The sequence below is a fragment of the Capsella rubella genome, unplaced genomic scaffold (assembly GCF_000375325.1).
Source record: "Capsella rubella cultivar Monte Gargano unplaced genomic scaffold, Caprub1_0 scaffold_1, whole genome shotgun sequence".
Classification (NCBI taxonomy): domain Eukaryota; kingdom Viridiplantae; phylum Streptophyta; class Magnoliopsida; order Brassicales; family Brassicaceae; genus Capsella; species Capsella rubella.
Window position 1 is genome coordinate 2,952,878 of NW_006238923.1, and position 20,192 is coordinate 2,973,069.

The following is a 20,192-nucleotide window of genomic DNA, read 5'->3' on the forward strand; positions in this document are numbered from 1 at the left end:
AACTACTCGTCTACTCCTACCTTGTGACATGACACTTTGGAAAAAATTCAGATTGCATATGCTAATGTTTTCCAACTTCAAATCAGCAATAATTCAAAGGGCTGCCAAATTATATCCCAAGAAATAATAATTAATGATATAGTAAAAGATAAAACAAATCATCATCTGACAACAGCAGAAGAATCTTGACATAAGCCCAATGGTTGACACGACACCAGCTTTAAAAGCTTCCACTTACTTCCCCTTGTCTTTCTAAATTCCTCATTGTTAAAGTCGGAAAAAGGGTCAAGCGCAGCAAAACCCTAATAAAATTCACAACAAATTTATAGATCTTATAACTCAAGAGTGGATCATCAACCTGTATCTCCCCCTTCTGATTCTTTTCCGGCATCAACTTCAGATTCTTCCTTCCACAGGTCACTCTCGTTTTTTTGACCTGCTCTTACTTATATGTATATATATTGGGAAGTCACATGATAAAATAATAGGCTTGGTGTTTTAGGAACAATTCTATCTGTTATGGGTTAGCAGATTCTTTGTTTTTCTGTGATTAAAGGAAATTAAAGACAATCCCTTTCGATAGTTTTCTAGTTTTGCCTTACCAGATTAGTAGTTTCTTGTTTTTGTGTTAGGGAAACCTTATCTTCTCTATATTTCTAAATTCTGGTCAGATGATTCTTAGAACTAATCCCAAGTTTTATCTTTTATTCTAGTAGAGAATGGATCAACAAGAACATGGACAATCCGGAGCTATGAACTACGGAACAAACCCATACCAATCTAATCCGATGAGTACCACTGCTGCTACTGTAGCCGGAGGTGCAGCACAACAAGGCCAGCTGGCGTTCCACCAGATCCATCAGCAGCAGCAACAGCAACAGCTGGCACAGCAGCTTCAAGCATTCTGGGAAAACCAGTTCAAAGAGATTGAGAAGACCACCGATTTCAAGAACCACAGCCTTCCGCTCGCCAGAATCAAGAAAATCATGAAAGCTGACGAAGATGTCCGTATGATCTCTGCTGAGGCGCCTGTCGTGTTTGCAAGGGCATGTGAAATGTTCATCTTGGAGCTGACACTCAGGTCGTGGAACCACACCGAGGAGAATAAGAGGCGGACGCTGCAGAAGAACGATATTGCCGCTGCTGTAACTAGAACAGATATCTTTGACTTTCTTGTGGATATTGTTCCCCGGGAGGATCTTCGAGATGAGGTCTTGGGAAGTATTCCGAGGGGCACTGTCCCAGATGCCGCTGCTGCTGGCTATCCGTATGGATACTTGCCTGCAGGGACAGCTCCAATAGGGAACCCGGGAATGGTTATGGGTAACCCCGGTGGCGCATACCCACCTAATCCGTATATGGGTCAACCAATGTGGCAACAACAGGGACCTGACCAACCTGACGCGGAAAATTAGCAAGAAACTGTGAGTGTTCCAGCTTCTTTTAGGCCTACCTTGTAATGTAAGGGTTTGGTTTTTCGGTTTTCGAACAATGGTAACCGTTGTATAACCTATAACCTATTTCAGTATCGTATCAGGTTGTACGGTGCTGATTTTTGGTATTCGTCTTTAATTAAAGTAAAATGTGATAGTTTATGCTTTTTTTTTTCCTGCAGAGTTTCTAGTCTCGTCCGGGTGGAACATTGAAAGGAGGAGACTTTAGACAAGAAAATGAAAAGAACATATCAGAATTGTCAAATTGGTGTTGTAGAAGAATCTAAGTGATTGTGTCAATCTATCCTTTCTCAGGGAGAAAAATTTAGGGATAAACCAAAAAAAGAATGTAAGATTGTAAACCAAGTGTGCTTGACAAAGTTTTTTTTTATTTCAATGTTTATTTGTCTACTCTTTTATCACATTTTCATAATATGAATAGAGTATATATATTTCATTGAAGCCGTTGGATACTTAAAAAACAAAAGGACAATAAACAGAAGGAAAAAGACATAATAGAAAATGACCTGGCCACTCTATCCTTGTTGATAATTGTGATATAGCCTTTTATCTACAACAAGCTTTACTTGGTTATCATCTAACCTCGTTAGAACGGGAACTGCATCAATGGCGACTGATAATGATTTTGGAGCTTTCATTGAGAAATTAACAATATCTCCAACTCCTCCTGCCTCGTTTCCTCCTTCTCTACAGGGTCTTACTTTTGCCATTAAAGATATGTAAGATATCCATATGAATATAGTGTTTCCTCTGTCCTCCATTTTCCTTTCTTGTCAATTCATTTTCGAGCTTCTTGTTTGGTTTAATCAGTTTTGATGTGGAAGGACGAGTAACGGGTTTTGGTAATCCCGATTGGTTAAGGACACATCCGGCAGCTACTTCCACAGCTCCTGCAGTTTCATCTCTCTTAGAAGCTGGTGCCACCGCTTTGGGTATTACCATCATGGATGAAATGGCTTACAGGTTCAATTCCACGTTTTTTCTAGTTTCTAGAGACTTGAGAATAGCTAGAACTGAAAGATTAGACTAGGTTTGTTTTATGCATGATGTTACTTAATTTGCAGTATAAACGGAGAAAATGCACACTATGGGACTCCGAGAAACCCGATTGCTTTTGACAGAGTGCCTGGCGGATCGTCGAGTGGGTCAGCTGTAGCTGTAGCTGCTCGTCTTGTGGATTTTTCTATTGGTGAGTTGAGCCAAAAAAAAAATTCAAATAAGTTGAAACATACTAATCAATCAAAATGTAAATTTCGTTTTTGTTATTTCAGTCTAATTTGTTTCTAGATGTTCTGTTTTTGATCATGTAGGAACTGATACCGGAGGAAGTGTACGAGTTCCAGCATCTTACTGTGGAATATTTGGTTTCCGGCCATCACACAATGCTGTTTTCACTGCAGGAGTAACTCCAATGGCTCAAAGCTTCGACACAGTTGGTAACGACAGCTAAAAACAGAGATGTTAATGGTTAAAAACCGAATCTAAATATTGATGGTTTCAACGTTGTACGTAGGATGGTTTGCTCGGGACACAGCCACTTTGAAACGTGTAGGCTGTGTTCTTCTGGAACAGCCTCACTTGAACTGCATCGAACCAGATCAACTGATTATCGCGGATGACTGCTTCAAGCTGAGTAGTGTACCACGTGATATGTTGGTGCAGCCTCTGGTTGGATCAGTGGAAAAATCATTTGGAGGTAATAACTAATAATCATCAAAACAATTTGTAGTCTTTTGTTGAAAGAGATGTCAGAGTTTTCATACCTTGATGATTTTGCTCTGTATCAAGACAACACTGCAGTAAATAAGGTGAATCTTGGAGATTACATTGAAAAGAATGTTCCCAGCCTTAAACATTTCATGACAAGTGACAATGTCACGACACAACAAGATTTCTGCATTCCATCTCTCATGGCTCTATCGAGTTCAATGAGATTGTTACAGAGGTAAGAAAGAACATCTTTTGCAGATACATTCTATCGATTTCTAATCGTACATAGGCATAACGATAAGTTTAGGTACGAATTTAAGATAAACCATGGTGCATGGGTCTCGTCGGTGAAGCCTGAGTTTGGTCCTGGAATATCAGCACGGATTGAGGAAGCTATCAACATGTCGGACGAGAAGATCGACCTTTGCCGGTCCGTGAAATCCGAACTTAAATCGGCTCTATCAACGTTGCTTGGGGTACAAACTTGTTCCTGTTTCTCTCCTAATTAGAAAACTTGTAACAAATTTAGGTATGTCCATCATTGCAATAGGAAAGTGTCCAATCTGGTTTTTGGTTTTGTAGGAGAAGGGTGTGTTGGTGATTCCAACGGTACCAGGTCCTCCACCGCATCTCCAAGCTGATGTGGCTTCACTTGAATCTTTCCGCAGCAGAGCCTTCAGCTTGTTGTCCATCGCAGGCGTTTCTGGATTCTGTCAGGTAATATATAATAAGATCCAATATGCATGCCTGCTTGTAGTCTTGTGGTCTTGTTAATAAGAACCATTCTGATCTTCCGGTGTTTTAATTTCTATCTGATAGGTGAGTATACCACTAGGGCTACACGAAGATCTTCCGGTCTCGATTTCATTGGTAGCTAAGTATGGCTCAGACGGTTTCCTTCTGAGTCTCGTGGATTCACTTGCAAGACTTATTTGATTGACATGTTTGAGAATATATAATGTCATCGTATCATTGGTTGATAGATATAAATGGTTTCTTGTTAATTGTTAGTAATAGTGATTTCGAAATTCAAAAATATGAATGTCAAAAATCATTGGAGTTATTGTGAAAATTAAAGAAATATTAGGTGTCAAATATATAGAATGGACGATAATCGTTATTGTATAGGAGGCGGGTGGGAAAATCTGAGAGAGGCGAGAGGTCTTAAAGTTGGAAATGCTATCAATTTATATTGGCAAGACACCAAATTTATTTTTACAATGTAATAATGGTTTTTAGAAAGAAAAAAATATTTTTGTCATCTGTTATTCATTTCAATAATAAATAAATTTAACCGATCATTACTTTTGTTAAATAATGAGATTTTAAATGTGTAACATGTGTTTATGTCTTTCATACCAAACTAACTACTACTTACTCTTTTATTTATCGCTATTTAAATAACAACAATCATAATTAAGCTTGGTCACCAATTTATGCTACGGGAAAAGAAAAAACCTGACCCTTGTATCCTTGTTGATTGATAATTGCGATTATCCTTTATCCATAAACAAGCTTTACTTTTTATAACAAAGAAAACCCAAAAACGAAATAAGCTACCATCTACACCTCGTCAGATCGGGAACTGCAGCAATGGCGACTGATGATGATTTTGGAGCTTTCATTGAGAAATTAACAATATCTCCAACTCCTCCTGCCTCGTTTCCTCCTCCTCTACAGGGTCTTACTTTTGCCATTAAAGATATGTACGAACGAGCTAATATCCCTATGAATGAATACAATGTTTACTCTGTTACTTTCTTGTCAATTCATTTTTTGAGCTTCTTGTTTGGTTTTATCAGTTTCGATGTGGAAGGACGCGTAACCGGTTTTGGTAACCCGGATTGGTTAAGGACACATTCGGCAGCTACTTCCACAGCTCCTGCAGTTTCAACTCTCTTAGAAGCTGGTGCTACGGCTTTGGGTATTACCATCCTGGATGAAATGGCTTGCAGGTTCAGTTCCACCTCTTTTTTTTTTTTTTTTTTTTTTCTGGTTTGTAGAGACAATGAGAATGTTCAAAACAGGACAGCTAAACAAACAGTCCTCAATAATGGCTAGAACTGAAATATTGACTAGTTTTGTTACGTTTTGGGGCCTTATGTTGCTTAATTTGCAGTATAAATGGAGACAATGTGCATTATGGGACTCCCAGAAACCCGATTGCCTTCGATAGACTGCCTGGCGGATCATCGAGTGGCTCAGCCGTAGCTGTAGCTGCTCGTCTGGTGGATTTTTCTCTTGGTGAGTTGAACAAAAAAAATTCAAATAAGTTCTAAGCATACTAATCATTATTCATTAAAATGTAAATTTTGTTGTCGTTGTTGTTCTGTCTCATTTGTTTCGAGAGATGTTCTGTTTTTGGTCAAACAGGAACTGATACCGGAGGGAGTGTACGAGTTCCAGCATCTTACTGTGGAATTTTTGGTTTTCGGCCATCTCACGGTGCAGTTTCCACTGCCGGAGTTACTCCACTGGCACAGAGCTTGGATACAGTTGGTAAAGACAACTAAAAACCGAGATGTTTGTTGGTGAAAAGCCGAATCTTGATATTGATGGTTTCAACATTGTATGTAGGATGGTTTGCTCGAGACACAGCCACTTTGAAACGTGTAGGCTGTGTTCTTCTGGAGCAGCCTCACTTGAACTGCATCGAACCAGATCAACTGATTATCGCGGATGACTGCTTCAAGCTGTGTAGTGTACCACGTGATTTTTTTGTGCATCCTCTGGTTGGAGCCGTGGAAAAAACGTTTGGAGGTAATAACCATTAAAATAATTGTAGTCTTTTGTTGAAAGAGAAGTCAGAGTTTATTCCTTGATGTTTTTGTTTTGTATCAAGGCAACACTGTAGTAAAGAAGGTGAATCTTGGAGAGTACATTGAAGAGAATGTTCCTAGCCTTAAACATTTCATGACAAGTGACGATGACACGACACAACAAGAGTTCAGCATTCCGTCTCTCATGGCTCTATCGAATTCAATGATATTGTTACTAATGTAAGAACATCTATCTCATTTACCTTCTAACGATTGATTCGGTTTCTAATAGTTACATAGTCATAACCAAACTTCAGGCATGAACTGAAGATAAACCACAGTGCATGGGTCTCGTCAGTGAAGCCAGAGTTTGGTCCTGGAATTTCAGAAGGGATAGAGGAAGCTATCAGGACGTCCGATGAGAAGATCGACCTTTGCCGGTCCGTGAAATCCGAGCTTAAAACAGCTCTTTCGACGTTGCTCGGGGTAACGTACAAGCTGGTTCCTATTAGTCCCAGAATTAGAAACTTTAAACAAATTAGCTAGGCAAGTTTTACTCATGTGAGTATATCTAAAAGTAAAATATATGCTTTTGTAGGAGAAAGGTGTGTTGGTGATTCCAACGGTACCAGGTCCTCCACCGCATCTCAAAGGTGATGTGGCTGCACTTGAATCTTTCCGCAGCAGAGCTTTCAACTTGTTGTCTATCGCTGGCGTTTCCGGATTCTGTCAGGTATTATTATTACAAGATCCAATATGCCTTCTTGTGGAAACGGTAGATAATTAAAGAACCATTCTGATCTTCCGGTGTTTTTTTTATTGCCCATCTCTGATAGGTGAGCATACCATTAGGGCTACATGACAATCTTCCCGTATCGGTATCCTTGGTAGGTAAGTATGGCTCAGACGGTTTTGTTCTCAGTCTTGTGGATTCCCTTGCGGGATTTATATGATTGACAATGAAAAGAAAGAAAGAGTTCTCTCCCAATCGTATAGCTTTTTTTCTTTATGTGGGATCCGACAATGTGATGATGGTTGGGGGTACGACCAATCAGACCGCTCTACCACTGAGGACAACGGGAGATTACATCCCATAGAGTTTAATTCATGTCCTCAACCCATGACATGTTTGAGCATATCTGTTTTTTTATCCAAAACTCAACAATGTATTAAATAAATTGATGTAGATTGGACACTTTGTATTTGTGTGTTTAGCAAAAACAGTAATGGCAAATTATTTTAAAAGCTGTTTTTGGTGATAAAAAGAAAAGAGGTGATCATTTAGGTGAATGACCCATATTTGCTTAAAAATTAAACACATAGAAATCAAAATTAAGAAAGTAACACTAAAGGTAAAGGAAAATACATTATTGGTCTTTAGAAAATGACATGGGATGATGGATAAGGGGGAGATCTGAATTAGACAGAGATCAGAGAAGGAGAACTGCGGCATAACGCATAATTCTGGTGATGGAGATTCGGGGCAAGAGAAGAGGAGTGAGATGCAAACGGTTCAGAATGGAATGGAAATATCTCAGAGATGCAAGAAATCTTAAATGAGGTGATGTCGTCATATTATATTGGCAAGATACCAAATTTATTTTTACTATGTAATTTTTTTTTCATATTATTTATTCATCATTTTCTTAATAAGTCTATTTAATTAATGTAATTTTTGAATAATCTTTTGGATGGGTTTATTATATCAGTATCTATTTAATTAGTTAAATACATTAATCTTCAAATTTTTTTGGTGGGGGACGGGACATTAATCTTCAAATTTAGTCAGTTGAATGGGTATATCAGTGGTAGCGGACTACAGGTATATTCAATTTACATCTAATAATCAGTTTATAGCGATTTACATTAGATTAATCAACCGACTAACGATAAATCATTGAAAATGCGATTTGAATGATTATGTCCCCGACGACAAAATTCACGTATTCAACAAAATATGTTCTTCTCAAAGCATAAAATATACAAGGACTTAATAAAAGATGCCAGAAAGAAATCTCTATGTGGCAAACTAACTACTACATGTTTTGTTTATTGTTTGATCGCTGATTAAATAACACAACAATCATAAGTTTGGTCACCAAATTGATATATCCGATATATGTATCTGTTAAATTATAATTTATATATACATATATATATATATATATATAATAGAGCATAGCAACAAGCAAGGAACTTGCGCATGTAAGTTTATTACACAATTATTAGTATAGACTCACCTAACGAATTGACTTGTACGCCAACGTGCATCCATGCATCTCAAGACCCTTCTTTCTTCTGCTCCCAGTCATACACCCACGAATCCGCACATATACGTGCATGTATACATCTATGAGATTATGAAATACACAGACACGTCAATTACATGTAAAACAGATTCAGATATCGCTAAGAGCATAGAAAGAGAGAGTTGTGGGGGAAAAAAATGGTGGTGAAAAACCAAAGTTCGAGCAGGAGATTTTTTATGGTTTATCTTATACTAGTATCATTGTCGTTTTTGGGTTTGCTCTTGAACTTTAAACCTCTGTTTCTGCTCAATCCCATGATCAGTTCTCCTTCTTTGGTAGAGATTCGTTATTCTTTGCCACAGCCGGTTAACCGGAACCCGATATGGCTCCGTCTCATCAGAAATTATCTTCCCGATCAGAAAAAGATCCGAGTGGGTCTTCTCAACTTCGACGAGAACGAGCGTGAGAGCTACGAGGCAAAGGGGACGTCGATCTTGGACAATATCCACGTGTCGCTCGGTCCTCTTCCCAAGAATCTGACGTGGAAGACTTTATTCCCGGTTTGGATCGACGAGGATCACACGTGGCACACGCCTACTTGTCCAGAAGTCCCTCTCCCCAAGATGGAAGGTCCTGACGCTGACGTGGACGTCGTCGTTGTCAAAGTGCCGTGCGACGGTTTCTCGGAGAAGAGAGGGTTGAGAGACGTTTTCAGGCTACAGGTGAATCTGGCGGCAGCGAATCTTGCGGTGGAGAGTGATTCGAGGGATGTTGATCGGACGGTGTACGTTGTCTTCGTCGGGTCGTGTGGACCTATGCATGAGATCTTCAGGTGTGACGAGCGCGTGAGGCGCGTGGCTGATTATTGGGTGTATAGGCCTGATCTGAGAAGGTTGAAGCAAAAGCTTCTCATGCCTCCTGGTTCATGTCAAATTGCTCCGCCGCTTCCTCTACCAGGTAATTTAATCTTATAGTAATATAGTACTATTCATACTTGTTTAAATCCACACGCTTCTTATATTTATTTATTGTCAGATGACATAATGCATAGTTTTATTGTAAAACAAAAACAAAAAAAACAACTTATCTTTTATTTTTATAGATTAAAACCAGTAATATTATTATAGAAATTCGGATAGACACCTAGACCAGTAAACATTCTTTGTCCTATACAACATTCCCAAAAAAACCATTACAAACTTTATCTTTAAACGGGTAGAGAGACTAGAAAAACGTAGACTTCCAAATTCGTATGATTATAGCTATATTAATACATCTTTAATTTGATGGCTGAAGTGCAAGAAAGCTATCTTCAACAACAAATATTTATTACCATTAGCTCTCATCTAAATTCAGATATGAACATGATTCTTAACACAAACCTCCTACTATAAATCACCAAATCTTCCTCTTTTCTTTTTAACTGTCTTTGCTTTGCTACTAACTACAATAGTTTTTTCTCCTTCGTTGTTTAAGGTCAAGAAGCATGGATGCGAGACAAGAACAAAAGCCTCACATCCAAAACTACATTATCAACATTTAGAGCCCAACGTGTGGCTTACGTGACGTTACTACACTCATCGGAGGTCTACGTTTGCGGGGCAATAGCTTTAGCACAAAGCATAAGGCAATCTGGATCAACCAAGGACATGATACTCCTCCACGACGACTCTATAACCAACAGTTCTCTCACTGGCCTAAGCCTTGCCGGCTGGAAACTACGGCGCGTAGAGAGAATTCGTAGTCCGTTTTCCAAGAAGCGTTCTTACAATGAGTGGAACTACAGTAAGCTACGTGTGTGGCAAGTAACAGATTACGATAAGCTAGTGTTCATAGATGCAGACTTCATCATCGTCAAGAATATCGATTACCTTTTCTTCTATCCTCAACTTTCGGCTGCTGGCAACAACAAATTCTTGTTCAACTCAGGAGTCATGGTAATGCATCGCTAAGTAACAGTTTCATATAATTAGGCCACCACTAAGCTATGTTTAGATTTAGCTCAATCTATGACTTAGTAAATAGAATCAATGTCTTTTTTTTTTTGTGGACTGATTAATCTGTTGTGTAATTTCATATTTATTTGCCATATCTATATTTATCTAAGGAAACTCTTGTTTAATTTTCAGGTTCTTGAGCCATCAGCTTGTCTGTTCGAGGATTTGATGCAAAAAGCATTCAAGATCGAGTCTTACAACGGGGGAGACCAAGGATTCCTGAACGAATATTTCGTGTGGTGGCATCGGCTATCAAAACGTTTGAACACGATGAAGTACTTCGGTGATGAAAGCAGGAACGATAAAGCACGAAATCTTCCAGAAAATCTAGAAGGCATACACTACTTGGGACTAAAACCGTGGATATGTTACAGAGACTACGATTGTAACTGGGACTTAAAAACACGGCGTGTGTATGCAAGCGAGTCGGTGCATGAGAGATGGTGGAAAGTGTACGACAAGATGCCAAAGAAGTTGAAAGGTTACTGTGGTTTGAATCCTAAGATGGAGAAGAACATTGAGAGGTGGAGGAAAATGGCTAAGCTCAATGGCTTTCCCGAAAGGCATTGGAAAATTAGGGTAAAAGATCCTAGGAAGAAGAACCTTCTAAGGCAATGACAAGAGCAAGTGAACAGAGACTTTAGATTTTGAAGGGGAATATCCCTAACATGCAAATGTGAATTATGTAGGGAAAATCTTAGTATAGTAATGGTAACGCAACCTTAAACTTTATTTTTACATCGTGAGCGAATTTATAAGCAAAGGTTCCTTTTTTTTCAAAAGAACAAAAAAAATGGAAATTTTCTGGTTTGTTGTTTCCTTTTTTTTTTTTTCGACGAAGTTTGGTTTTTTTCCTTTTTATATATTCCCGAGAAATAAAATATGAAAGTCATATTCTTTCAATTCAAAAAATAAAAAATCGATGCCTTTTTCCCTCTCACTCGTTAATATATCTATTTTGCCGACCGATGAAAAGAACAACAGAGTCTCACACACACCCATCTTCGCCAGATGCACGATTTCTTCGGCTCCGTTCGTCGATCTCTTGTTCTCCGTCCTACCGCCGACGACGATAACCAGGAGAACCAGCCTCCATCTCCCGGTCTTCTCGCCGATAAGATCACTTCCTGCATCCGCAAATCGAAGCTTCTTACCAAACCCTTCTCCTCCTCCTCGCCTCCTCCTACTGCTACCGCCGTAGATATGGCGCCTCCGATTTTATGGAGGAAAGGTCAGTTAATTGGCCGCGGCGCGTTTGGCACGGTGTACATGGGTATGAATCTTGACTCCGGTGAGCTTATCGCCGTTAAACAGGTAATTTTTAGGGTTTACTATGGATTTTAAACTAATTTGGTACTTAAGTTTCAATCTCAGATCCGAGATCAAACGATTCTGATGTGCTTAATGAAATATTCGCACTAATTTGCATCTGTTCAAAATCGATACTGATAACTTCAATTTTCTTTTTGTTCTACTCAGGTTCTAATTGCAGCCAATTGCGCTTCCAAGGATAAAACTCAGGTTCGTAAAACAATCAAATCCACTCTAGTTATGATTTTATACCCATGTTCATAGGTTATTCATGAATTTGTTTCCTGTGTCGGTGCTAAGTAGGCTCATATTCAGGAGCTTGAAGAAGAAGTTAAGCTTCTCAAAAATCTCTCCCATCCTAATATAGTTGTAAGTATCCCTGGCTACCGTCTTTGTTTCAGTACATATGGATTCACCAGTTCCTTGTGTAATCTAAACTTTTTGAGTTTTTCATCACTTGGCATTAGAGATATTTGGGTACAGTGAGGGAAGATGACACCCTGAATATCCTTCTCGAGTTTGTTCCTGGTGGATCTATTTCATCGCTCTTGGAGAAATTTGGACCTTTTCCTGAATCAGTAAGTCATGCTTAGATTTTTGTTTTTCTTTTCGATCTCTTAGTATGTTTGCGGTGCTTAAATGGCGAGAAGGATTGAATTAGGTTGTCCGTACATACACGAGGCAGCTGCTTTTAGGGTTGGAGTACCTGCACAATCATTCCATTATGCACAGAGACATTAAGGTAGCATTTTCTTCCCTATATTTTGAAAGTGCTTTACCATATCGAGTCCTTAACCATGAGATTCTATGTTCCTCTGTTCTCAGGGGGCTAATATCCTTGTGGATAACAAAGGATGCATTAAACTTGCTGATTTTGGTGCATCCAAACAAGTAGCTGAGTTGGTAAGTTAAATAATTTGCATTCTACAATTTAAATTGCAGGAAGCGTTCTCTTCTGTATATACTCTTATTTCTCAGTTGATCTCGTTTAGCATTTTCTTCATAAATATTCAATGCGATTGACATAGTTTTATCTCTAGGCTACGATTACTGGTGCAAAATCTATGAAAGGGACACCATATTGGATGGCTCCGGAAGTTATTCTTCAAACTGGACATAGCTTGTAAGCACCCAAGCCTGCTCATAAATACAAATGTCTTGTTACTAATATCTCAAACACCTGTGACTAGTACTGATAGTTCTGGTGAGTCACCAGTGGTGACGTATGATATGTCTCATAATTTTGGTTTCTCACAAACCTGTGGCTATTATTTTCAGCTCTGCTGATATATGGAGCGTAGGCTGTACAGTTATTGAAATGGTGACTGGCTCCTTGGAGTCAGCAGTATAAAGAGGTAGTTTTTCGTATTCCTGGTGACAATTTTTGTGGAGTATTTTGCTTCTTAATTACAGGTGGACTTACTTTCTTTTCAGGTTGCTGCTATCTTCTTTATTGGAACAACAAAATCACATCCTCCAATACCTGATACCCTCTCCTCTGATGCAAAAGATTTCCTGCTCAAGTGTCTGCAGGAGTAAGCTACTTTTCTTTAGAAACATTAGTTTGGAACTTTAATAGTAACTTCCTCACTACTATTGTGTCTTGTCTTTGGAATTGCTGAATCATTGATCCGTCTTGACAGGAAACCAAATCTGCGGCCAACCGCATCTGAGCTACTTAAGGTAAGGTGAACTATAAACCGTTTAAGCGATTCCTACAATATTAAAATGGGGAAGTTTTGAGCAAAATTCCTGACTTTGTTCTATTCTCAGCATCCTTTTGTTATCGGAAAACACAAGGAGTCTGCTTCTACTGATCTTGGTTCCATCATGGTGGGTGCATGTTGACCATCTTATCAGTGTCATATAAATTTTTCTTGAAGCCATCTAGAATGATTATTATATATTTTTTTTTTTTGCCAGAACAATGCTAGTACTCCCCTACCGTTAAAGATAAATAACACTCGGAGCTCGTAAGTTCTGAAAATCTGGCTAAACCCAAAAGTATTAAGATGAACTCGTGGGTATTATAAAATAATTAGACTGATTAATATCTGCTTTCTTTGTTTCAGTCCAGGTTCTACATGCGACGATGTAGGTGACATGTGTAACTTGGGCAGTTTGAATTGTTCACTTCTATATCCTGTGAAATCAATCCAAAACAGTAATTTATGGCAACTGCATGATAATGGAGGTGATGAAGACGATATGTGTTTGATTGATAATGAGGATTTCTTGACATTTAATGGGAAAGCAACGCCTATCCTTGAAAACAGTAGTGATCTGAAGAAGGTATGCATACATATGATTTCTCATTTAAATTTCCAATGACCGATTCAAGTCTCAACTCTTGTATGGATCATGTTTCAATTTGTTTTGTAAGCATCACTTATAAAGATTATGTGGGCAGAGCTGTGATGCCATAAGTGATATGTCCATTGCTTTGAAGTCCAAATATGATGAAAGTCCTGGTAATGGAGAGAAAGAGACTATAACGAGCATGGAATGTGACCAACCTTCATACTCAGAGGATGATGATGAGCTGACCGAGTCAAAAATTAAAGCTTTCTTAGATGAGAAGGTGCTTTGCACATTATATTACATTTTCATTGTGCTCACTGCATTTGTAAGTAAATTACTTACATGGCTGTGAATATATATTTATTTCCCTCAGGCTGCAGATCTAAAGAAGTTACAGACGCCTCTTTATGAAGAATACTACAATAGTTTGATCACATGCTCTCCCGGCAGTATGGAGAGTAATTTAAGTAACAGTAAAAGAGAGGACGCTGCTCAAGGTTTCCTGAAACTGCCTCCAAAAAGCAGGTCACCGAGTCGGGGTCCTCTTGGTGGTTCCCCTTCGAGAACAATAGATACAACTAGTTGTTCCAAGAGCCCAGGAAGTGGTGGTAGTCGTGAATTGAATATTAACAATGGAGATGATGAAGCTTCACAGGATGGTTTATCCGCTCGGGTCACTAATTGGAGGGCTCTCGTTGTTGATACTGAACAAGAATCAAGCCAGAGGTTAGTTGCTCAAAAGTGAATTCGGTCTGGGATTTAAGTATTAAGAATTTAGACATTTACTTCAGTCCTTTTAGGCACTCGCTATGAATCAAGAAGCCAGAAAAAGTCCCAGTTCATGCGTGTCTTAAGCTATGATCTCCTCTCCATGTCGAAAAATTGTTGCACTTTGGGTTTTCAAACAAATGCTGACATTATTTCAGGCCATATGAGAAAAGTAATCACAAATGCGTCCAAACATGTAGAGTTTAGGGATTCCAAAGCTACAATCGTTTCAAATTTATCCCTAGTCTAGGCTTCTTGTTTTATTCCTTTATCTGCTTAAATTGGTTGGTTTTTGCTTTGCAGTGCTGCTCTTTCAGAGATAGAGAAGAAGTGGAAAGAAGAACTTGATCAAGAACTGGAAAGAAAGCGACAAGGTAGGTCCCTTTTATGACATTCATGATTGTACACTGCAGACTGCACTTCTCCTCTGGCCTTGATGATTGTAGACCAATAAATAAGACTATTTGATGATAATCATGGTAGCTTCCTTCACTCTTATTAATCTTATCTGTTGGACGTAAGATGCAGTTTGTTAACTAAACTTTGCCAGACATCATCCATTACATTTTAGAATGGCTTAACACTAATAACATGCCATGATGTAATGTTCAAAAACATGACATAGCATATTAACTTTGTGTAAGCTTGGTAAATCAAATCGTTGACTTATAGTATCTGTTGTTGCAGAGATCATGCGCCAAGCGGGGTTGGGATCATCCCCGAGAGGAAGAGGCTTGAGCCGACAGAGAGAGAAGTCGAGGTTTGCATCTCCAGGAAAGTGACATGTGCAAAAATCTCTCTGTCTCTGATGCTAGACTTGCCAGAAACGGGTAGAGATGTCGTCGTAATCTTCGGCTATTGATTTTTGATTGCTCGACTAGTATATATGTACATATGGAATTCTTATTTTGCTGTGATGATGAAAAGTAGAAACGAGGTTTGGTCTGAATATATGATTCTGAGCTGGTTGTTGAAGGTATTAGATGTGTGTAATATGAGTGTAGGGTGTATATTCAAGTTCGCTACAAATAGCAAAAAAAACTGTGCAAGTATCATTTATTCAAAGGTTTGAGATTACGGGTAGTTAAGTTCAAACACGAAACATAACTTGCCTCAGCCAAAAACACTAAACCCATCAGGGTAGTTCCAGCCTTGAAGCATAACACGAGGAGACTTCTTTATGCCTGTAGGAGCTGCAAATGAGATCTTAAAAGACATTGATTCACCTGGAACGAGTGAGAAGTAGTTGTCTGAGTAATGTACTGGCAGAATTCTTGTGTCTTGTGTCTCTGATTCTGCATTGTGGACAGAGAAACGAAGGAAAAAAGCAACCCCTGAATCAGATCCCTCCATTTCCACCACTTTAAAAGCACGGTTGCTATCTGCAGAAACAATACATCTACTAAATAGCTTCTGGAGCAACCCCATATTGCGTTTTCCGTCTTCTTGAATAACGTTTTTGGCCAAGTCAGCTCTAGATGTGTTATGGACACTGATCTCCAGCTCATACTTTGGACCAACCATAACTGTATTGCAAGTGATCTTGAGAGGTATTTGCTTCTTCCTGTACGGCTCTAAGAGTGTGTAATCTTGCCCAGGCAGATGAAGCCAGTAGAAGTTCCGAGATATAACCATTTTGTCTGAGACATTGTACATTTTGAGAAGAAGAAAATACACCTGCTTTGGGTTTTCAGCTTTTGGGTACTTGAATTCCGAAACTTGCACAACTTTCTTTGGCGGTGCAGAATCTATTTTTAACACTTCCGAGTATGGGCAGTTCCCATCTAGGTCCCATACCGATGCCTCTATTGCCACATCTGACAGCTCTTTAGAAGTCGTGTTTACAACCTGTCGGGGTTCATTTCATTTACAGACAAAATGTACATCATTTCATGTATATTTACTTAATTTACATTTCTTTAAATCAAGTTCTAGGGAATTTATACTGACCTCAACAAAGTAACTTGCCAGGTTTAACTGGACATGGACTGGCTCTGCAGCAGAACGGCAGCCATAGAAACTGGCTGTTTGATCGAGAAGATGATCATAGAACTGACCTCTGAGACCAGTCCATGGATTTTGGTTCTTCCAGATCAAGACACCCGTGTACTTTGTCCACATTCGTGAACTCCAGCCCTCGAATAAAGCTCTGTACTGAATGTAGTTTACCAATTGAGCCTAATACAGACAAAAATAACAAGTCCTAATATGTTACTAATGATCTCATTAAGGGGAAACATTTATGCACCAGCGCAAACCAACACCCGTAAAAGCTATAATGGTTAAGATCCCAAATTTACCTTCAAACAGAAGTCATCAAGATTCTCCGGAACACCATACATCAGAATCTGGTCATGAACTTTTCCAGGCTTAGAATATGGAATGTACTTGTGGTAATCCCACATTCTGTTTGGTACTTCTTCAACAAACCCGTCCAAACCCTTTTTAAACAGAGGAATCTCCCAACCTTCTGGAGGCATTGTCGCTCTTATTGTAGCTGCAACAGGCATTCCAACTGAACCGATCTCCGGATTGAAACCATAGTTGTAATATGTGTCTTTAAAAAAATCTTCAGGGTATTGAATCTCATAAGGGCCGTCAGTGAAATTTCCTTTTCCATCTGCAAATCCGTCCCACATAGATCCTTGAATATAAACTCTAGAACCGTCAAGATAAACACTAGGATCTGAATCCGCGTCTGATAACATTTGTGTTTTGAAATAAGGGTGAAGCTTAAGGTCTTGCTTTAGAGCCTCATTTATGTCTTTTGGCGGAACTTGTTCATTTCCACCCACCCAAAGAGCTAGGCTAGGATGGTTTCTCAAAAGTTTGACGGTATCACGAGCACAAAACAGGAATAAGTCATGGTCTAGTGGTCCGTTCGGATTTGATACTGGAACACCCCTACCATCAACATCTCCCGTTATCCAAAACTCTTGCCAGACCTGAGAATTGGGTAAATTTAGGAATAGTGATGAATTTTAAAGTAGAATGATAGCAAACAAAACTTCCTAACACATACCAACAATCCGTAGATATCACAAAAGTGATAAAAATCTGGCCTTTCAGCCAACCCACCGCCCCAGCAACGGATCATGTTCATGTTCATATCTGCATGGAACTTTATGTCTGTTCTATAACGCTCTTTAGAGAGCCGTAAAAGCCCATCTGATAGTATCCAATTGCCACCACGGATGAAGATTGGCTCCCCGTTAATCTTGAATAGCCTTGAAAATTTTGAAAAGAAGATGCAGAGCTTCTACAAAACCATTCTACCCATAGCAAACTGAAACTGAAATATATAGAGCTTACCTTCCACCAGTGGCACTATCAATAACACTCTCAATCTTACGGAATCCAAATGGCTGCATCCATGAATCAGATTCCCCAAATTCTTTCACAGAAACAGTGATCAAGATGTCATAAAGGTTTTGCTTTCCCATCCCGTTGGGCCACCATAATTCAGGTTTATAGAGAAAGAGCTGTTAATTCAATATCTTATTAGTTTATAAGATAAATAATACTAAATCGTAGATCTGTAGTGGTCAGACCAGATCCCTGAAAAGAGCAAGTTATCTAAGTCGTATACAAGTATTATACGATAACAATACCACTCACTGGTTTAAAAGTGTGCTGAATATGTCCTTGAGCTGGTATCAAAACATTCTCTGTCTTAAGATGCTCTACTAAACAAACACCGTTTTCGAGTTCAGCTGTTATTTGAATAGTTACAGAACACTCAGCATTCCATGTGCTTTTGTTTTCCAGTTCAGCAGTCACATGCAAGTAAGCTCTCTTGTAATTGTCAAAGAAGCTTGAGACCAAATGGGGATCAATTATTCTTACAGGCTGCAATCAAAACAATCAGTTACATTCAATAAAGAACATGATTATAAACGATCCAAAGTTTGCTCCATGGAGAAACACAATAGATATCATCTCTGGAAAGCAATGTAAATTAACTAAAACTAACCCCGGTAACAGATATTGACACTTCATCCCATATGCCAGTATTCCGGTCCCTAGAAGACATTAATGATATCAGTGAGAATACCTTTGACCATCCGATAAGCTCAATCTTCTAACAAAAACCACGTGAAAACATTACCTTATTGGACAAATCCAGTCCCAACCTTCCACATACTGTGCAGCTACATCTTTTCCAATCTGTCATGGATATTCCAGTCACATTAGTTATAGTGTTTGCAATTAGCTTGAATTGAAAAAAGCAAAGAACGAACAATGACATGACCTTCTCACAGAGAGAGAGAGAGAGAGAGAGAGAGAGGTGTACCTCGTGATCACCACCTTGCCCTCCCGTGGGAGGGATAGTCCCAGGATGATCTGGGGGATGAACAATAACAGCAAGGAAATTGTTATCAGAATGCAGAATATCAGTAATGTCAAGTGTATGTCTGCGAAACATCCCTTTGGGAAGCAGTGTCTTGTGGCCATTTACATACACTTCCGCAGAGTAGTTGATGGCACGAAAATTCAGATGCACATATTGATTCAACAACTGCAAAAACATCAAACCAAATGATCAGACCGCAAAAAGCAGGAATAAATCAATAACACCATGAAAAACATTTAGGATAACAGAATGAAAAATATTGGGGTTCGTAGTTAAGTGGTATTAGCTAAAAAAAAAGAAATAAAGTGAAATAGGAAATTGTCAAATCGAGTAGGCTCACCCTTTTACATTGGAATTTAGTGAAGAACCAGAATGTGTAATAGTCCCTTCCGGAATCGGCTATATCCGTGATAGCTTCATTTTCAAGTCCATAGAATGGGTCTGGAACAGCTTTGTTCTTCACCAATGTACCCAAAACACTGTCCAAGAGAGAAACACAAAGAAACTGTATTATATATCAGCAAAATCTCGTCAATGCATGAAACAAGAAGAAGCAATTCCGTCGGAAACTGCTATAGTTTCTTTGTTATCACATTGCACAAACAAAAGCTCATCCATGAAGCAAAAACAACAGTTTGGTGACAAAATCCAAAATAGTTTCAGGATTGGCGTACAGATGCATTAGAACAAGATCAGTCTACTTACTTTAATAGTTTGAAATTAACAAAACGATTACTTTGTTTAATAGCTTTAATAAAAGAAAATGAGAAGATTATTACGTTCCGGGTACGACGGCCTCCATCCACCGAGAATCGGAACCGAGGGCCGGAGGATTGGTGGTAGTGAGCTGGACGCCGTCGACATTGACCTCCGTTGATCTCGCCGCTAGCCAGCCGGAATCTAGCACCGTCTTCCCGATCTCCGCCATTTAAGTTTCTGAAATTGCTATGTTTTCAAGACAATTTCAGAATAAAAAAAGACACGTTGAGAGAATTGGAAACTTGTTTGGACTGACGACTAAAAAGCAGCACTCGCTTCGAAGTCAATTTTGGGAAAGAGCCTAAAAAGCAAACGTAACTTTGCTGGATAAACCTAACCTCTAGGCTCTAGTGTCAAAAATAAATTTCTGTCGTTTAAAAGAATTTAACAAAATATTGATGGAAAAATCTTTAAGTTATATTTAGGGGTTGGTATTGGTTTGTGACTTATATAGAGTTTTATGATTTTAAATGTAATGTAGAATCTATAGTTATTCAGTTAAGATTTTATTAAAATCTTTTTAAATTTGG

At 38.8% G+C, this 20,192-nt stretch overlaps 6 protein-coding genes and 1 long non-coding RNA gene across 8 annotated transcripts; 5 read left to right on the forward strand and 2 right to left on the reverse strand.

Annotated features, from left to right (window-relative positions):
* Positions 1-256: 256 nt before the first annotated feature.
* On the forward strand, positions 257-1,857 carry LOC17899642 (nuclear transcription factor Y subunit C-9). 2 transcript variants are annotated; one of them, XM_023789559.1, is made up of 3 exons: positions 257-416; positions 714-1,424; positions 1,616-1,857. In XM_023789559.1, the coding sequence occupies exon 2, from the start codon at positions 720-722 to the stop codon at positions 1,413-1,415; it is 696 nt and encodes a 231-aa protein (XP_023645327.1). In that variant the 5' UTR covers positions 257-416; positions 714-719; the 3' UTR covers positions 1,416-1,424; positions 1,616-1,857. The 2 variants fall into 2 exon arrangements, with proteins under 2 accessions (XP_023645327.1, XP_006304170.1); XM_006304108.2 differs by having other exon boundaries at positions 717-1,424.
* Positions 1,858-2,010: 153 nt separating this feature from the next.
* On the forward strand, positions 2,011-4,245 carry LOC17897857 (amidase 1). The gene is made up of 9 exons (XM_023789204.1): positions 2,011-2,173; positions 2,265-2,417; positions 2,519-2,643; positions 2,765-2,890; positions 2,968-3,150; positions 3,243-3,399; positions 3,472-3,640; positions 3,747-3,881; positions 3,984-4,245. The coding sequence occupies exons 1-9, from the start codon at positions 2,061-2,063 to the stop codon at positions 4,098-4,100; spliced, it is 1,278 nt and encodes a 425-aa protein (XP_023644972.1). The 5' UTR covers positions 2,011-2,060; the 3' UTR covers positions 4,101-4,245.
* Positions 4,246-4,614: 369 nt separating this feature from the next.
* Positions 4,615-7,168, forward strand: LOC111832514 (amidase 1-like). The gene is made up of 9 exons (XM_023789205.1): positions 4,615-4,870; positions 4,967-5,119; positions 5,284-5,408; positions 5,538-5,663; positions 5,742-5,924; positions 6,007-6,163; positions 6,241-6,409; positions 6,522-6,656; positions 6,760-7,168. Exons 1-9 carry the CDS (start codon positions 4,758-4,760, stop codon positions 6,874-6,876), a joined length of 1,278 nt encoding a protein of 425 aa, XP_023644973.1. The 5' UTR covers positions 4,615-4,757; the 3' UTR covers positions 6,877-7,168.
* A 701-nt stretch (positions 7,169-7,869) lies between these two features.
* Positions 7,870-8,556, reverse strand: LOC111832515. Its single transcript, XR_002835359.1, has 2 exons — positions 8,467-8,556; positions 7,870-8,273 (listed from the first exon to the last, which is right to left on the reverse strand). It is a non-coding gene; the product is annotated as an uncharacterized LOC111832515 (long non-coding RNA).
* Positions 8,266-10,944, forward strand: LOC17897551 (putative UDP-glucuronate:xylan alpha-glucuronosyltransferase 5). Its single transcript, XM_023789203.1, has 3 exons — positions 8,266-9,129; positions 9,649-10,109; positions 10,302-10,944. The coding sequence occupies exons 1-3, from the start codon at positions 8,370-8,372 to the stop codon at positions 10,785-10,787; spliced, it is 1,707 nt and encodes a 568-aa protein (XP_023644971.1). The 5' UTR covers positions 8,266-8,369; the 3' UTR covers positions 10,788-10,944.
* A 169-nt stretch (positions 10,945-11,113) lies between these two features.
* On the forward strand, positions 11,114-15,528 carry LOC17896765 (mitogen-activated protein kinase kinase kinase ANP1). The gene is given in 18 exon segments (XM_023789056.1): positions 11,114-11,483; positions 11,649-11,690; positions 11,784-11,849; positions 11,948-12,058; positions 12,142-12,222; positions 12,306-12,383; positions 12,521-12,603; positions 12,759-12,809; positions 12,811-12,835; positions 12,915-13,015; positions 13,124-13,163; positions 13,254-13,313; positions 13,404-13,453; positions 13,553-13,772; positions 13,891-14,061; positions 14,155-14,507; positions 14,853-14,923; positions 15,237-15,528. Coding segments are annotated over 18 exon segments (2,001 nt in total). The 5' UTR covers positions 11,114-11,180; the 3' UTR covers positions 15,332-15,528.
* Positions 15,529-15,578: 50 nt separating this feature from the next.
* Positions 15,579-19,997, reverse strand: LOC17900667 (mannosylglycoprotein endo-beta-mannosidase). Its single transcript, XM_006306641.2, has 11 exons — positions 19,683-19,997; positions 19,244-19,382; positions 18,844-19,068; positions 18,658-18,716; positions 18,523-18,571; positions 18,168-18,398; positions 17,862-18,031; positions 17,572-17,776; positions 16,850-17,494; positions 16,500-16,727; positions 15,579-16,397 (listed from the first exon to the last, which is right to left on the reverse strand). The coding sequence occupies exons 1-11, from the start codon at positions 19,829-19,831 to the stop codon at positions 15,663-15,665; spliced, it is 2,835 nt and encodes a 944-aa protein (XP_006306703.1). The 5' UTR covers positions 19,832-19,997; the 3' UTR covers positions 15,579-15,662.
* Between the last annotated feature and the right edge of the window lie 195 nt (positions 19,998-20,192).

Coding starts and splice junctions, on each gene's coding strand:
- LOC17899642 (XM_023789559.1), top strand. CDS start 720: ATGGATCAACAAGAACATGGACAATCCGGAGCTATGAACTACGGAACA.
- LOC17897857 (XM_023789204.1), top strand. CDS start 2,061: ATGGCGACTGATAATGATTTTGGAGCTTTCATTGAGAAATTAACAATA. Junction 2,644..2,764: donor TCTTGTGGATTTTTCTATTG/GTGAGTTGAGCC, acceptor TTGATCATGTAG/GAACTGATACCGGAGGAAGT. Junction 3,400..3,471: donor TCAATGAGATTGTTACAGAG/GTAAGAAAGAAC, acceptor CGATAAGTTTAG/GTACGAATTTAAGATAAACC.
- LOC111832514 (XM_023789205.1), top strand. CDS start 4,758: ATGGCGACTGATGATGATTTTGGAGCTTTCATTGAGAAATTAACAATA. Junction 6,164..6,240: donor TCAATGATATTGTTACTAAT/GTAAGAACATCT, acceptor ACCAAACTTCAG/GCATGAACTGAAGATAAACC. Junction 6,657..6,759: donor GCGTTTCCGGATTCTGTCAG/GTATTATTATTA, acceptor CATCTCTGATAG/GTGAGCATACCATTAGGGCT.
- LOC17897551 (XM_023789203.1), top strand. CDS start 8,370: ATGGTGGTGAAAAACCAAAGTTCGAGCAGGAGATTTTTTATGGTTTAT. Junction 9,130..9,648: donor TCCGCCGCTTCCTCTACCAG/GTAATTTAATCT, acceptor TCGTTGTTTAAG/GTCAAGAAGCATGGATGCGA. Junction 10,110..10,301: donor TGTTCAACTCAGGAGTCATG/GTAATGCATCGC, acceptor TTTAATTTTCAG/GTTCTTGAGCCATCAGCTTG.
- LOC17900667 (XM_006306641.2), bottom strand. CDS start 19,831: ATGGCGGAGATCGGGAAGACGGTGCTAGATTCCGGCTGGCTAGCGGCG. Junction 19,383..19,682: donor GAGGCCGTCGTACCCGGAAC/GTAATAATCTTC, acceptor TCTCTTGGACAG/TGTTTTGGGTACATTGGTGA. Junction 17,495..17,571: donor GTGATATCTACGGATTGTTG/GTATGTGTTAGG, acceptor CCCAATTCTCAG/GTCTGGCAAGAGTTTTGGAT.